The sequence below is a fragment of the Stylophora pistillata genome, chromosome 5, assembly GCF_964205215.1.
Source record: "Stylophora pistillata chromosome 5, jaStyPist1.2, whole genome shotgun sequence".
Taxonomy (NCBI): domain Eukaryota; kingdom Metazoa; phylum Cnidaria; class Anthozoa; order Scleractinia; family Pocilloporidae; genus Stylophora; species Stylophora pistillata.
In genome coordinates this window covers 12,703,839-12,721,601 of record NC_142523.1, presented here as the reverse complement: position 1 = coordinate 12,721,601, position 17,763 = coordinate 12,703,839, and the positions used below count along the sequence as shown (strand labels likewise).

At 38.5% G+C, this 17,763-nt stretch overlaps 1 protein-coding gene and 1 long non-coding RNA gene across 4 annotated transcripts in view; one reads left to right on the top strand and one right to left on the bottom strand.

The window, feature by feature from the left end:
• Positions 1 to 1,052: 1,052 nt before the first annotated feature.
• On the bottom strand, positions 1,053 to 13,529 carry LOC111335356 (uncharacterized). 3 transcript variants are annotated; one of them, XR_016001502.1, is made up of 7 exons: positions 13,450 to 13,529; positions 8,593 to 9,420; positions 6,566 to 6,848; positions 5,178 to 5,232; positions 4,486 to 4,913; positions 2,955 to 3,733; positions 1,053 to 2,886 (listed from the first exon to the last, which is right to left on the bottom strand). It is a non-coding gene; the product is annotated as an uncharacterized LOC111335356 (long non-coding RNA). The 3 variants fall into 3 exon arrangements; XR_016001500.1 differs by having other exon boundaries at positions 4,486 to 5,232; XR_016001501.1 differs by lacking the exon at positions 5,178 to 5,232.
• Positions 13,530 to 14,861: 1,332 nt separating this feature from the next.
• Positions 14,862 to 17,763, top strand: part of LOC111335349 (protocadherin Fat 4) — a 40,965-nt gene continuing 38,063 nt past the window's right edge. The window contains exons 1-2 of the mRNA XM_022941231.2: positions 14,862 to 14,997; positions 15,511 to 15,630. Of these exons, the coding sequence (XP_022796966.2) occupies positions 15,549 to 15,630 (82 nt within the window). The 5' untranslated portion in view covers positions 14,862 to 14,997; positions 15,511 to 15,548. The remainder of the gene's footprint in view (positions 14,998 to 15,510; positions 15,631 to 17,763) is intronic.

Here is a 17,763-nt window from a genome sequence, read left to right as displayed (position 1 = left end):
AGAGTTATCTGGATGATGTTTAATGGTCTTTAATGCCGCAATCGCAAGATCCTCTCTGGTTAAAAGTCGTTCGATTCAAAATCAAGGTTATGCGCCTTCTTTGGTTGATTGCTTCCCATAGCTTCTTCCACGAGGATCCGAAGAGTTGAATTTAACTGTACGTATTGTTTCCATGCAATGGCAGCGCGACTCAATTTTACAGATTGAAATAGCTCATCTTCACTATAGAGTCTTTGTGGCTCTGTGGCACAGTACCAGCGCTGTAGAGCTCGAATATTTGAGGTCCCATTTCTCATGCATGGGGACTTGTATTATTTTCTTTTTTTTTTTTCTTACGCTCGTGAACAGAAGAAAAAAAAAAATTCACGGAATGATATATGAATACTTCTTCAGTGCAACTGCAAAAACATCTGGGGATGAAACAAAAAGATTTCTTTTTGAAATAGGAACAACACTACTTTTCCCATCGGGCCCTTATGGTTCTTCGGATTTTTGAGAAGCTGATAAACAAGCCACTGCGGAGTTCACGATGGTGGACTGCGAACTGAAAGTTATCTCCTCACGGACCGAAAATGGACATCTCATGTAGCATAAGTCAGTCCATGTTCTGAGCGGTGACAAGAGAGTGAACAGTTCATCCTCTCTTGGCTGTAATTCTTAACAACACTACGTTATGGTTTTGAAGTTATTGTTTGCGAGTCACACTTGAACGAAATGGATTATTCCAGCCCATGGTCCGTCGCTTGGGGTTTTTTAAATAATGTTTATCTCAGTCGCTCCTATGGTAGTCTCCCTCGCAGCCGTTTTTCTTGGATGTCACGCAACGCTCCCCCAACGCAACGTTTTGGGGGAGCGTTGCGTGACAACCAAAAAAAACGGCTGCGAGGGAGACTACTTCTATGGCAGACGGATAAGTGCAGACTGAATACCACCAGCATTTCAGCGACAACTGTCGCGAACGCAACTTGCTCGCTCGGGAAAAAAAAAGAACAAGGCAACTGAAATTTGTGATCATTTTATTTACATATTTTCTCTCAAATTCGCAACCGACGCGCGTGAAAATATTACCAGCGATTGATAGAGAGCAACTTTAGTCAACAACATTCTTATAAAAGTTAAAAATACATAAGTAGATTTAGAAGAAAAATGCTGGCACCTTGTCTCGTGTAACTCATCTGTTTGTAAAAGAACATTGTAAAAAGCAGGTAGTAAAAAAATCTTGAAAATAATGTGTATTGCGACGATAATTTTTTGACTGTACAAACTGGATTTTCGCGGAAGGCACAACAATAACGGGGGACAACTATCTTGTAGAGCTAAAGGAGCTAACGTGGCTCCATTTTCTGCCTTTAAAAGCACACACAACCCACAATTCCTCTATTCGCTCCGACGATGGGCTAACGCTCTAAACGTCAGCTTTTGTAATCGTTACGGTGGCCAATTTACCATTTCAACGTTGTTGATATATCCAAATTATCTTGTAGAGCGACCAGCCTACAGCGAGAACGGGAACTCGTCGCGATTCCCTGATACAGGCGACCTCTTCTAGTAAGCTTTTACGGACGTAGAGGACAAGACAACCATTTGATTCCACAGTAAAGTTTTATTCTAGCTCAGCTGGCCAACTACTGACATGACCTCTAGAGTACTCAACTTCGTGATCCCGGATGTAATCAAGAATGTAGTCAACGGTGTAATCGAGAAACCTTTACAAAGTACTTAACAATTGAACTGATGTGAGGTTTTTTTGTCCTCTAAATTGACAATATTTGAATAAGATTACGAAGAAACGGAAAACTTATTTTTGAAGCTGAATGATTTACATTAAAATATTCATATGTCGAAAATGAAACAGCAGATTCAATAAACTTTAGGCCATTAAAATCTTTTTAAAACATCACAATGAAAGAAAGTCGCATGAATTGAGAAAGGCTACAACACCGAAAACAATGAATAAATACGCCTGAACAACCACACGGAAAAATCACTAAATTTTCCCGTGACAGTATCATGGTTCTTGATTTCTATGTATAAAACCGAGGCGATCAATAGCTCAAACAATCCAAGGCATTTTCGAGTATATCACCATAGCTGGCACAAACAGTTGTGCTGTGCCAATTACCACGACTACACTGCAAAAGGTTTTGTACCGCTAAAACCAGAAGAGAGTCTAGTTTTTTTGGAAGTTAAGGTGACCGTCTTAATTTTGTATGGAAGGTTTCTTTTTACTGGCAGTTGACTGTAAATTCTGTAGAATGATAGTGCAACGAAGCATAATTTTAAGATGAACATTCAAATTAGTATTAATACAAACTTGCGGGGTACGATCTATCACTTTACATGGTGATCAAGAATCCAGTTTCTGATAGAGAAGTATGTTGAGACTACTCCACATAAGACACTTGATAGGCTAAGATGAGAAACTCTATGCAAGTGTCAAATGTAATAGCACTAAACTGCGAAACCATCAGCATTGGCCACACAGACCTGTTCATCTAAATTCGCAAAATTATGAATTCTTCAAACGCAGACTGTGCCCAATCATTTGATTTCTCCAAGTGTGATTTCATTTGCTCAAACAGTTGTCGTCCAAACAGAACTTAAACTAACAGAGCAGCTATTCTCCTGAAATACACACTTATAGAGAGGAGTAAAGAGGAGGTTGTTCATCAGCGAGCGTTCTAGGTGTCTCGTGCCAGGGCGTTAAAAAAAGGACCCGTGTAAGGCAAACTAGAAACCTGTGGGTATGATGATAACTGTTGAGTTTGTCTCGGGCCAGACCCCCTGATTCGCGCTTTCGTTTTGAAGCGTTACTGTAGCTTTGAAGGTTTTTGATGTATGGTGGCCGTTTATTTTTGTACTGGTTGCCAGAGGAAGCAAGTCAAACTAAAAAACAAATACAGATTTTTTTAAATATTGAATAACATTTGAGAGTTTGACGAAATTTAACTTACAATTCGTAGGGCATTCCATACATCTTATAGATCTTTTCGTGATCTCTGGCTGACCGTTATTTTGAATATTGGATTCTTCGCGACTTTAAGTAATAAGAGGGGTTGGTCCCCAGACTCCCTGGGACAACGCTCTGGCGCCAAAACTATAAAACACTAAGTGCAAATCCTACGGGGCCGTCTCTAAGAGTAGCACAAAGTTATTATAAGGAAACGGATTCTGTTCCTCTGGTATTCAAAATCCGCGGTCCATTACAGACATGTTGTCATTTGGTCATGAGTTTTGTCGTTGTTGAAGGAGCTGGCCAGGTGTTGGAAGGAGGGAGCAGTGGCCATGGCGCTGCTCCCGGTATAGGCCCTACAAGATTGCCAGCATTTGGAGTTTGCATCGCAGATACACAGTTTCCATGGTCTGTGTAAGACATGCTGGTTGGCCATGCGTTGGGCTCAGTGTTCATCGGTGAGGGCAGTTGGCCAATAGTTGGGGAGAAAAGGCCGCTGCCCTTGTGCTACTCCTAGAGACGGCCCCACCATAGGATTACCAGGGTGTGGATTCTGTCTCGTAGGGACACTGTTTCTTTGGTCTGTATCAGCCATGTTGATACATGTTGGCACCATGTTGATACATGTTGGCACCATGTTGATACATGTTGGCACCATGTTGATACATGTTGGCACCATGTTGATACATGTTGGCACCATGTTTATTGGTGGGGGAGTTGGCCAGGAGTTGAAGTGGGCAGGGAACCGTTCCCTTGGTGTTTCCATCTGACAGTGTCCCCCTTGGATAGAGAAAAAATGTTCCTTAGTTATTAATGGTGACGTATAACGTACCTTAATTTGCTTTGTATTAAGCTGTGCTCCTCTTTAAATTCCGTTGAGTCATGCTATGCATTGACTTGTGTTTATATCTGGGCCTCATCATTGCAGTGCTAATGCTAGGATGGGGGAGAACCGAGACGGTCACCCCAAACGACCCAACCTTTGTGGTATCGTCTAAGCCACATATATATATATATGTCTCCCAATGTCTATATATATGTCTCCCAATGTCTATATCCCCGCCTTCCGCTGTGTTATGCCGTAGTAAACTTCGAATGGTGCTTCACTCTCCTGGGAAGCTTTGTTGGCGCCACGCTATTTTTTAAACAAATTTCGCTATATCCGGCTGAGACATATTTGCTCTGTTGCATTGCATTGCAATGCACTGAATTTTGGGCTGGTAGCTCTGTATTGCTTTAAGTAAGCAAATTGTATTATGCTGCATTTACGCCGCCGGGTTAGCCTCTTACCATTGTAATGAAACTACAGAAACGATATTAACAGTTCCATTCCATTGCTAAGTTAGGTTCAATATGGTGGCGCTGTTTCCTTCCCTGCGTAACTGAACTGGAGGGGGTTTCTTTGCATGCCTATGTATCACGTTACGCTTAACAGTTCTTCTAACTTCTAACTTATTTGAGACAGGAAGATTCACTAAGAGTTGGTGTGTATGATTTTAGGCTGCTGCAATAAGTCTGTGCTCTGTGCTTACCTGGTGGACTGGGACGGAACCTTGGTGGAACATAGGCTGATAGTTTCGAAAGAAACTGTTTGGGGCTGCGTCGGTGGGAGTAACGAAATAATTTGGATATATCAACAAAGTTGAAATGGTAAATTGGCCACCGTAATGATTACAAAAGCTGACGTTTCGAGCGTTAGCCCTTCGTCGGAGGGCTAACGCTCGAAACGTCAGCTTTTGTAATCATTACGGTGGCCAATTTACCATTTCAACTTTGTTGATATATCCAAATTACTTGGTGGAACATAGTTTTGCTAAGGATGGCTCCGCAGAGGTATCTCCACCCCAAGTGGAGGACCACACGATCGCATCCGCCACCGCTCTTGAGCTTTTGACTTGTCGTAACTACTAACCATCGATGCCTTGTTTTTGGAATGCACTACTTTCTTGGCATAAACAGTCTGTCGAGAAATTATTCCACAGAAAGCTCTTTAGGGTATCATTCTTCCTTAATCACATCTAGAATTCAACTTCTTAATGGGATCGTGAAGATTATCTCATAACGACCGCTTCTATCCCAATTGTGATATGAAAAAGTTTAAGCTCTGGGTAAAGAAGGTCGATGATGTGGGAACTAGATAATTAGAGAGAGAAATGACCTGCTGCCAGAAAAACATGGTTCATTTCAAAACATCCAAATAATCCCTGAAAATAACATTACAAACCTTCAATGACGGACGAAATTATTTTGCTAGAGGATTTAAATTGCTATTGTGGACACTGCGAAATAAAGCAAAACGAGGGGTGTTTCGTTAAATTACGACTTTGTTATCAAGCATTTTTAAAGAAAAAGTTTTTCTTGATACCATTCTCAGTTATAATATTATAATACTTTTCAAACTTAAGCTTAAAAATCATTATAATACTATAAATGAGAATGGTATCAAGAAAAACTTTTTCTTTAAAAATGCTTGATAACAAAGTCGTGGCATCCCAGCACATAATTTAGAACAATATCAGGGTAAGGATTATTTCTTAGTAGGCATTTGCAGGTTCCACCCCTTGACCAGACATCGCTACGTTCTCCAGCTACCCAACATAATCAGTGAATATTTTGGCAAAGAAACCTCTTACCTTTCAAAACTGTTAGATATATATATATCCCGGCAGTCCGACACAAATTTCAATGTCAAATTTTGTAAAAAAATCATTAAACGGTTATGATCCTTCGCTGTTGTGTTCCATTATTTTCTCAAATCCGACAGTTTAGATTGTTTACTAACTTTTGGAAAGCAAACGATTTTCCAGCTTTGGAAGTACAAACCGCCAACTACAGTATACGTTCTAGTAAATTGTTCTTCTAATTTCGACATTGTAGTCAGTACATAAAAATGAAATAAAGGGTTAACCTATCTTTCTAAAAATGAAGAAAAGTGCAAAACACATATCTCTGCCTTGGGACATGTGTTCGGGAATGTCCGGGAAATATGAAGTCTGAAGGATTCAGACTTCATATTTTTCTCGAACAGTCCCCTTCTAAATCCTCCGCCTTCTGAAAGGGCTGATTACCAGATCTTGAAATCATATCCATTCCATAAAAACCAAATGGACGCTTAATCTACCCTTCTAGAAAGTAGGAAAATGTCATGTAAACTTATGATGCCTCTTTCCTGTCGATTTAGTTGCAAAGGAATCGCTTTAATATCTGCCATCAAGTGTTACATCAATGGACTCGTTTTTACGAACGTCCGTCCGTTAAGTTTGACTCTCAAACGAGGTTATTATCAAGCGATACCTATTGTTACCCTGTCAGCTGTATCCTTGCTTATCTCAGAATTACAAACAATGTTATTTTCATTTTTTAACGTGATGGCTTTCAGTGGATCGTAGTCGCTCAGCCATCTCTTTGCTACACTTCTCATCTTTCACATTCCGAAAGATACGGAGCGCAGCAGAGAGACGACGGCGCGGAATATGAAAGACGAGGATTGCCTGTGTAGAACGCAGATATAAACGTGTCATAGTGATTTGTCCCCTATTACCTTCACTAAGAAAAGTAGAAAAATGTTCAACTTACTATGACTTATTTCCTGTCAGTTGTATTCTTGCTTACCTCAGGAGCGCTCTCTGTGGATCGAACCCCCTAAGCCGTCTCCCTGCTACACTCTGCATTTCTTACATCCTCGCTTTCTTTTCATGCCCCTGGAGCAACTGTGTGGAACGTGGAAGCACATGTGTCATCATGATAGTTATTTGTCCTGTACCGAAATATTTTTCCAAAGCGGGCAATAGTTCCCATACTTCAGAACAAAATGAAGGTCAAATCTCCTTTTCCGTCTCTTCTATCTTGGTCCTCCTTGGGATAAGAGCCAATCTAATTTCCTTTTCCACATGAGCTGGAAAAGGAAAATAACAGTGGTTGCAATCTTAAGGACTTTGACACCCGACGACTTAATACGGCAATCATTTGAATGACCTCAACTCTTAATTTTTTAACTTACTAGTCAAGTCAGTGGCTAGTGACAACTTAGACGTTAAGACAAGTTCACTTTGTTTACCAGCCAAAGTGGCTAATGGAAATCGAAAACCACGAGTCAAAACTGAACTTATACTAGTCTGTGACTAGTTGGCTACCGTAAGTGTCAAGCTCTGCTAGAAAACCGGGGTGAAAGAGATTCTGAGAATCTGTATTATTTCGGGTATACATGGACAACTTGTGCAGTTATTGGCAACTGTGAGAAGTCCGAAACAAGAGTTTTCTTCCCATATCAGTGAAAGATTCGGAGCGAGAGAAACAAATGTAAATTTAATCTGCCTTTCTAGATATATATATTTTTTCTCTTGACTTGAAACCTGGCAAAACAAGGTAATAAAGCATTCTTTTAGCAAATTTGCGTCACTTATTTTTAAACTTTAGGCAATTGCAATTGCGAACAGTTCACTGTCGTTTCCCCACACGTGAAGCAGGGCTTGGTTTTACCTTAAGTTCTCATTGCAGTCTTTTTTTGTTTTGTTTTTTCTCTTCAGTCATAATGGTTGGCTTGGTTTTGATCTTGCACCACTTAATCAAATGCTGTAATGCTACCAATTGTTGTCAGGGTTCTTGCACTTTTTCAAGAACCTAATTCAAGGACTTTCAAGAACCTTTTAGGTCATTTTCGAGGACCTTGGCTCTCAAATTCAAGGACCTTTTAGGTCATTTTCGAGGACCTTGGCTCTCAAATTCAAGGACCTTTTAGGTCATTTTCGAGGACCTTGGCTCTCAAATTCAAGGACCTTTAAGGTCATTTTCGAGGACCTTGGCTCTCAAATTCAAGGACCTTTTAGGTCATTTTCGAGGACCTTGGCTCTCAAATTCAAGGACCTTTTAGGTCATTTTCGAGGACCTTGGCTCTCAAATTCAAGGACCTTTTAGGTCATTTTCGAGGACTTTGACTCTCAAATTCAAGGACCTTTTAGGTCATTTTCGAGGACGTTGGCTCTCAAATTCAAGGACCTTTCAGGTCATTTTCGAGGACCTTGGCTCTCAAATTCAAGGACCTTTTGCATTAAATAGGAGCTAACAGAAATGCTATTTACCGCGTGTCAAACATCATAATCGGACGCGGGATTTAAAAGAAAAACTCATTTTCACGATTTCTGCGAAACTTTCATTTTCAACACCAAAAACAAAAGAAAACTTCGTCTTTGATTCATCTGCACTTAATTTCAAGGACTTTTCAGAAATTTTCAAGGACCTGAGACTAAATTCAAGGGTTTTCAAGTCCTTGAAAACTAAAAATTAAATTCAAGGACTTTCAAGGAGCGCGGGAACCCTGCGTTGTTTTTTAATAAATGATCTGTTTCAACATATTTCCTTTCTGATCGACATCTCAGCGTTTTTCGTAAATCTGAAGAGGTTGCACAGTTGACTCGATGGCCCCCTTACTCAAATCTATTGACCTTGACATCAACCATACTGAAACTATTTACTTGACTACAAGTGCAAATTGTAAGCATCTTTCTAATAAGTGTTCTGTAAACTTGTTTTTTTCGTTTGATGTGAAGGAAAGTAGTTTTGAGTGGCTCTCGCACTACTTGAGCCGATAGTAATTTGGGTTTCGCTTCTCGTAAACTCTGATAATGCTAAGTTGAAGATACCTTTTCTACTCAGCTCATCGCTTGCAAGATCTTTTCCGTTCCAATTCCGAAAATTCTGATTAAGACTGCACTAACGGCAAAAAATGCCTGCCACACTGAAACGAAAGGCATTGTCGCAGTTAGTGAGAAAGGTATTGTGCTTTAGTTAATTGACGTCACAGAGGTAATTTATGTTGCGCGCGCTGTTCTAATTATTAAAGCAGTGAAACTAGCTAACGTTTCGTCACTAATTAATACTGTAACCATAGTTACTCAAACACAATCAACCAATCATGTGATAGCTTCAAAATATGGTAAATTTTCACGTGTACCTAAATGACCTTTCGGTGATTGTTGCACTTCAAGAATTTTGTGTTGGTGTTGCTGGGGCTACGCTCTCAAAACGAAGCCCTTCCACAGGTGCTATCGTTTGTTTTGATATAATGTTAATTAGCATCTTTTAGCTGGTATACTGTACCCAACATAGCAGTCACACGTCTCCGTCTGTGTGAATGATGTAGAGGCTTGGTGAAGTGCTTTCAGCGTTTCCAAACCAAGTTGTTTTTATAAATAACCACACAATCGAGTAAGTCTTAGTGTTTGAAATCCGTATAACCATTATTTTTTATCTAGCTTTAAAAAAAAAGTGGTTAATCAGCAGGAAACCCGAATTTAATTATGCTTTCTGTACAAAAAGTCTCAGGTTTTCCTTTTCCCTACTTTTGATACCTTTTACTTCCCTTCAATCCCTAAGAGTGACTTGCATCCATTTCCTTCTTTGAGAATAAAGGTAATGAAGACCAAACAAAGAAGCTCTTGATATTTGAAAAGATTCTCCTGATCATTACTCTGCAAAGTAATATTAACTGCTGCATTAAAAAAAAAAACTGTGGATATGAAGTCTTCATATCAAGGTACATACTTTCAAGCTCAAGAGCTTTTTCAACCTCGTCATTGTGATAACATACATATTTATATATATATTTAGGATAATTTCAGAGCTGAGCAAAGAGTTTCCAGTAATCTGATTGGTTGAGTGGTTCCTTATATGATGCTATATAAACTGCTCCATGCAGTTTATATAAAATGTTAAAATATAATGTTAATAAATGTTACTAAAATGTTATGAGTTTAGAAATTTCCCTGTTGTTCTAATCGGAAATTATACTAAAACAATTATTCGCCTCAGGTTCGGTGAATATTGTCAAATAATCCCCTCGACTTCGTCTCGGGGATTAGTCGATGATATTCACCACACCTTCGGCAAATAATTGTTAAATACTGTGGGAGGAAAAAGACAGATAAACTACAAGTTCATCCCTGCAAGCCTGTTTCGTGGTTGCCCACTCATCAGGGGATTTACAAGTGGGTATAACCACAAAACAGGCTTGTAGGGATGAACTCATAGTTCATTTGTCTTTTTCCTCCCGCAATATATACACCACTCTACTTCTATGTATTGAGCACTGTTTCACGAAAGTCAAATTTTACACGATATATATATATATATATTATGTATATATAATCAATTGTATAGGAAAATAGAAATTAAAACTTCACACTACAGAACTGTTTTGAAAGGGTCTGGTACTCCTCTCTCGTCGGGTGCATAAAATACTGGTTGACTAACGGTCCTTTTATAAGTTGGTGGTTCAAGCATGCCTTATCAAGTATTTAGTTGAGTGCCGGCACGCGCTCGCCAGTTCATTCCTTTTGTTCAGACTACCAGACCTTTCAAAACAGTTCTGTAGTGAGAAGTTTCAATTTTTATTTTCCTATACAATTGATTACAAAGCTCCATGATTGTAGAGCACTCTCTGATTTGAGGATAAAGTTTTTTACTTTTATGTATATATATATATATATACATACATATTTATATTGATATACATAGACAGTACATCACAGCCTCTTCCCATTGTCTCTGTCTTTTGCAACATCGCTTGTTTGATTTGGAAGAACCCACCTTGATTCACCTTTCAGCTTTTGACATGCAGAAAAATCTTGTTGTGTCAACTTGAAAGCCCATTTTTTGATTACCCTTTGCCTCTTTTTTTTTTAAAGTGGGTTCTGGTGCTCATCCTTTCATATGATAATAAGTAAAGTTTTCAATCACGTGCAAATTAAACTCATTTTTTGCAAGAATGGTTTAGCACCAGGCCTCATTTTGAAAAAGAGGCCAAAGGTAATTTAGAAATGGCCTAGCTATTAAGAGAGTAGTGTCTAAAAAGACAGTTAATGAGAACTGTTTTAAAGTCACAGGCCGGGCTATAAATTTTTGTCAAGCATTCATACTTCACCTAATGCAGGGTACCACATTAAACTTGAACAATTAAATTTTTTCCATTTATAAGTCAAGCTAAAATTTCCCATGAGATCAGGAGCAGGGCTGAAATCTGATGCTTGACAACTGGGCTCTAATGTTCCATAGGATTAGAAATCAAATGTCTTGTACTTAAAGCAAGCCAGCATGGTCACCAGGCTATAAATATCAAGAGGCGATTATAAACCCTATCACTCCCAAGATTCCAGTATCATTTCTCCTTACTGTCTCGCAAGCATTCCTTTTATCTAAGTTCTGAGAATTTAGCTTTGAATCAAAGGATATCCTGTAGATGATATTTATTTTCTCTTCCCATTGCTCTTTCTGCTTGAAAATATGTTGATGTTGTTTGGAGAATAAACTTTTATTAGTCAGCTCTCCAAGGAGCGAAAGGCTTTAAATATGTAAGAAAATTTTGAAGCAAAAAGAGTTCCTAAGTGACATATAATTAATTTTGTTTACTTCCACCATTCAGTGTTTGATGATTTTCTCATTAATGTTTAACCTTTAAAGGAAGGGGGTTCTCTGACCATGGTGGGTCAATTTAATGCCTTTGTTAAAATACAATTATTGTAGTATGTTAACTGTGGAAAAAAAAACAAACAAATTTAAAGTGGCTGTGTATTTTAATAAAACTGCACAGCGATCCAACATTAGGTCAGGGGTGTATCTGTGAATTCTTGATGGGAGATGTCCAAACTTTACTTACAAAACACAGGAACGTTTCCAAACTTAAAAACCTACTAAGCTGAGAAATACTTCAATCAAGAAAAGTACTTTTCAAATATTTCATCTTTAGTGGTAATTTTTGATCCTGTTGATTTACAAGAATTTTGGGGCTAGACAAGTCATCAAAAGACCTACAGGCTTGATGAGAGATGGGAGGAAGGTGCAAACCTTAATTCACCCTCGATATGCAAATAATTGTAATGGAGTATGAGTTACTCCAAAAAGGAAAGACTGATTTTGAATGAATTTGTTATGTTTATGTCCTTCTCGTATTCTCTCTAAAATTCACCATGTCAAAACAGCACCTTAATGCTTTACAATTGCCTCTAATTCTGCATTTTGAGCCTAACATATCTTGCTGAATTCCAACAATGAGCAAATCAGGGGAATGTAACACTCTGACGCAGTATATTGGAAAGCGTGGGCAGTTATAAAGAAAATTAGTATATACTAAAACAGTGGATAGCGTTGAAGGCGCACTCTGATTGGCTAGTCAAACTCCGAATATCCTTTGCTATTTACCTCTGAGCAACTCGAGAAAAAGTGGCGTGCCGGTTTGCATCCGTGACAAGAGAAGAAATCACTCAAATAACAACGAAGCAGTCCCTGAAAACACAGAGAAAGCGACTAAATTTGGTTTGGCTGTGTTTAAAGGTAATGGTAACCGGGAGTTTATCGATAAAAACCAATGAAAAAGGTTTTGTTTACAAATGCAAATTAATCTTGCGTAACCTCAATTGTTTACTTCAAAATCAGAGTTGAATGGTTTTTTTTACAGAATGGTTTCAAATACAGAAAGAGTTTGCAACACCATTTGAAGAAATGTCGCCACCAGAGCTAAACAAAATGTCTTCAGAAATTTTATCTGTCAGCAAAAAAACGAGACGGCAGTTTTCACAACAAAACATCACTTACCGTGATCCAAGCCGCGTTAGATCGTTACGCGCGGGAAAATGTTGAAATGTTGGAATCGTATGAATTAAAATCAATTTTTGGTGGTGTATATTATCTCACTGTTTTAGTATATACTAAAACAACTATTCACCTCAGTGTTGGTGGTTAGCGGTGGATATTTACCTCGCTGCTTCACAGCTCGGTAAATATAACCACTAACCACCTCCACTTCGGTGAATAGTTGTTAATTATCCTTCATTTAGGGCATGTATTTCCTTTTTGCATGTAATCAACACAGCTTGAACGAGTAAATTTAAATTATACAAAATTGTCCGCAATGCATCAATAGAAGGAACCCCAACCTTCTTCACCCTAGGATAGGTGGGGCTTTGGTGGAGGTTTGGTAAATTATTGGCAGCTCCTTGATCAAGTCCCATGCAGCATGTTGCAATATTAATTGCCTGTCTGTTGGAAATATAGGGCATTCATTCAAGATGGCAAATACTTTTCCTGGACAGACTTAAATGCAGATTCTAAGATCCCAGCCATATTGATTGCAAATATTTCTGGGTAAAACTGTTAAGTAATGAGGACTTTTATAATGTGCACTGAATTTACATCTCATACATCTTTAAATGCCCCTGGTGCTGCGAGCTTAATTAGGGGGACAATCCGACATATTCTTCTCTTTCCCATAAAATGTTTTCCTACATGGTTGAACATTTATAAGGTTTTGTTTGTCATTCGAAATAAATCTCAAACTATATCCTGGGGTGTATGAGGGGTAGGGGGTTAAGTTTAAATTGACTGAAGCATAACTAGTGTCGAGTGGTAATTTACACAAAGCATAAATGTGATCCAAATATTGAAGTTAAGCCCAACACTTTTGCCACTTAAAAAACAACCAACCGCTATGAAATGGTTATACCAACCTTCCAAGACACCATTCTTGGCTTCAACAGCACTAAATCGGAAATTGTGACGAGTCGTACCAATCAGACAGGACATCCGCCATGTTATTCCTTGATATGACGTCATGCTGAGTACCAACGAAACCTCGCTTCGGTTCGCTGATTGGCGCCATATTTGATTTGCTGCAATGCTGCATGATGAAGACACCGAAGCTAAAGAGAGGGATAAATGAGGAAATGTTGAATCAACTTGCTTCACGGAATAGCTTGACAGCAGTGATACTCAGAAAATACTCTTTCCCTCCTTGCCCAAGGAAAGTGGACCCATTCCGACGGTAAGCTTTAAATCAGATTCGATTGTGTAGCTGCTTTCAATCCCAAAAACAATCACCTGTTATATCTGCTATAAAAGAATGACAAGTAAAAACGTTTCTCCTTGGACGACAGAATCGAGCTATTGTTCTCCTTTTTGAACACGGAGACAACGTTCCTTTAAGAATACAAATCATTTTGCCGAGAGGCACGATTAAACTCGAAATTTTATTCCAGAATTACAAATCTGCAGGTTCATAAATTAGAGCGTCCGAAGTTTTATACTTACACAACAAAGTATTTTAGGAACGGTGCAAATTATAGAGGCATCACTCAGTTGGGCACCGATTTCCCAGTTTTGCTTGTCCTTGATATCCCAAGGTTTGGATCTTTTAGAGCTACCTAATTCTTTTATGCATTTACAAGCTCACATTGAGCAACGGTTTTATATTTCATCTAAATTAACTCACCAGAAAGTCTGATAATTTGAACCCTGGTTGTTCTAGTAATTAGAAACCCTGTTTTTTCTAGTAAAATAGTCGAATATATGCAAAGAAAGGTCTTCTAAGCTTGTCATTCCCTCGTATGCTTTTCTTCGAATTTTTCTTCTTGTAGAAGGGTCTCGAACTCATCTTGACTTCCGTTTCCATAACAATGTATTAACATAAGTGTTAGCTCGTTATTTAGTTCTTATTAACCGAACAGGAGGTCTGTATGGGAGAATCTTAACCGAGGTCGCCAGTACAGACGGAACGCAGTAAGGTCTGTACCAGCAACCGAGGTCAAGATTCTCCCATACAAACCGACCTAGCTCGGTTAATAAGATGTTTATTTTATTGCTGTGTCTTATATGCCAATTTTTTATATTCTTTGTATCTTTTTTTCTAGACCGGTCGAGATGCCGGTCTCGATGGGTAAATCTAGACCGCTTTCAATATTGATTTCAGCCAATCAAATTGGTAAATTCGGTAGTTCCCAGTCCTTGTGAAACACAGCCATATAATAAGGTGGAATAATAGACAATGAAAATGTCTTTGATGCATAGACAAATACTCTCTATTGTGATAGGAAACGATATCAATTCAAAAGGTGTCTACTAATGATTTCTGGTTGAGTGCTTATCAACGTATAAACGATATTGTGATTGTAATCGTAAGTTATGGGTTGCCATCTCGATGGATATAATGAGTTATACAACTTAAGGGATGCCGCGATGTGTTCAAATTTATCTGCTAGTACACAATACTCTTTAAGGGGGTAAGTCTCTGAGGAAACTTTGGTGTTGCGTCGGTGGGGGGCATTGCAAGATAATTTGGCTTTGCCAACTGAGTTATATTAAGAGAACATTTCGAAATACATTTGATGATAAATATTAGAAGAATAAAACTACGACGTTTCGAAGTCATCTTGACTCCATTATGAAGTAGGGGTGTTAGTTGTAGTTTCGAGGTTCAATACAAACGAAGGCGATAGAGTACATTAGAATAATAAGTGTTTCGTTGTCATTGGTGTTAGACGTGTCAGTGCGTGCGATATATGTTTAAATAAATACTTTTGCACGTATTGAGTCCGACTGCGTGTTTAACTTCGGTTTTTCCGGTAACCGTAAACTACAACTAACACCCCTACTTCATAATGGAGTCAAGATGACTTCGAAACGTTGTAGTTTTATTCTTCTAATATTTATTATAATGTAAATTGGCCATTGTTAAGTTTCGAATTCTAAAGCTTTTAGCATAATATTCTAAGTCAGGTTGTTCTCAATTTCAGCAAACTATGAAGTGATCAAGAACCACGAGCTCCAGCTCATGCCGATCAATCACGGGATGAGATCATTTTTTGATACTCTAAAGCTCTACGTGATTCTCGCTTGGGTACCGATAACCCACGGTAAGTTAAGTAAAAACTAATTCATTCTTTTGGTATTATTATACGTTTATTGGAATCCCCCATAGAATTCCATAATGTCTGTAATATACAGTGACTAAATGGGCCGATCTGAGAGAATAAAGGGGGAAAGTTGCCAAAGAAACTGTGGAACTGCGTCGGTTGGTGGGTACTACAAGATTATTTGGTTTTATTAACCGAGTTGCTAAATAAATGTAATGTAAATTAGCCACCGTAAAGAGTTTTTAAAGCTAACGTCTTGAGCGTTAGCCCGCCTTCGTCGGAGCGAAGGTTCATTGCTAAAGTGCTCGCGATTTAAGTAGTAAAACCAGCTTATATTGATTCGCGAAAAATCGTACGCGCTGTCAAACATCCATTTTTTTCAATCACTTTCCGCTTCACTAGGCGTGGGTGCATTTTCAGCTACTAAGGACAAAAATTGTTAAAAACATTGATATCCAAGCATAAAGCGATTTATTTTTCTCAAAAATCCTTTTTTGCTTCTCTCAATGTGCATGAACTGTCACATTTTCCAAGTTTACTATTTTTGCAAGTTTATCTTTGTTGGTGGTCATTACGTATACCTTAATATGTAATAGGCGTCTTTTGAGTCTAACGAACTCGTAGATGAGTTACCATTTTAACCATTTACTCCCAGAAGTGATTAAACATATTATTTCTCATTAGACGTATAATTTCGGAGCCGAGCAAAGAGCTTCCAGCAATCTGATTGGTCTAGCGGTTCCTTATATGACTAAATCCAAACCGCTCCACGTGCTTTATATAAAATGTTAAAATAGAATGTTAATAAATGTTACTAAAATATTATAATTTTAGAAACTTCTCTGTTGTTCACCTCTGAAATTATACTAAAACAATTATTCGCCTCAGGTTCGGTGAATATTGTCGAATAATTAGACGATATTCACCACGCCTTCGGCGAATAATTGTTAAAAATGATATCTATACATTGTCCATGCAGCAAACAGTTTATCAGAATATTCAGACTTACTAGGTAGAAGCTGTTATCTTGATTTAACACCAACTTCTCGTAACTAGCTTCCACGGAAATGTGTAGCAGAAAGAGGGGAGAATCGAGTATCAGATCCTGGGAGTTTAAGGGTTACAGCAGTTAGCCGCTGCCTGGTTAGCTGACGTGGTAGAGCGCCGAATTGCCGTGCGGGAGGTCGCGGGTTCGACCCAGGGTCTTAAAATAACTGAGGAGAATGTACTACCTTTCTATTATATCAAGAAATGGATAGAAATTCTAGTCTTTTCGGATAAGGATGAAAATACCGTAGGCCTCGTCTCCTGCATCTTCCCTGTAATGGTTAGCAGGGGACGTTAAAGAACCCACACACTTATCGCAAAGAGTAGGGAACGTAGCTCCCGGTGTTGTGGTGTGGTCTGTTTACTGAAATTGGGATAGGGGATGGAGAAACGTAATTTACCTAGTAGGGGACAACCTTGTCGGTTCTATTGTAAATTTATCTGCCTTTGGCAAATTGTTAACTACAATGCAATAAAATGCATCGAGGAATATTTGGCCTTAACCTTTAGTTTTGAGTCTAACTTGTCATTGGCAATCTGTTTCAATCTTCTTCATCGTTCACGATCCACTTCCCTCTTTTGTTAACGTGTGATATTAATGATTGTGAATATGTAAAAATCTGATCTGTGAACTGCGGTTTTTAAGAAATGAATATGAAAGCGATCTTCGCCGTAATGAACACTACTTAAACAGTAGGGAAAATAAGGCCTCAAAACAGAAAAAAGGTGGTATTGTTGGGAGAAATAATATCCAAATCACTCCTTGGAGTCAAAGCCGAGCTAAAGATTTCATTCTAATAAACAACATTTGACAAGGAGCCAAAGACAACTAAAATTTCGTTAAAGTGTTTGTTTCCTTGATATGTTACTGTTTAATTAGCCTCATGAGTTGCAAGGAAGAATGGATTTTTCTGACGCGTTTAACAACATTTTTTTGTTCCATAACGGAACGTTTACCAGTTGTCTAAACCGTGAAACACTCTGGGTAAGAATCAGACGTAAAGATTTGGTTGCCCTCCTTTCTATTAACATAAACATTCATGAAATAGGACTGCGCAAGACGACCAAAAGCATTTTTATACACGT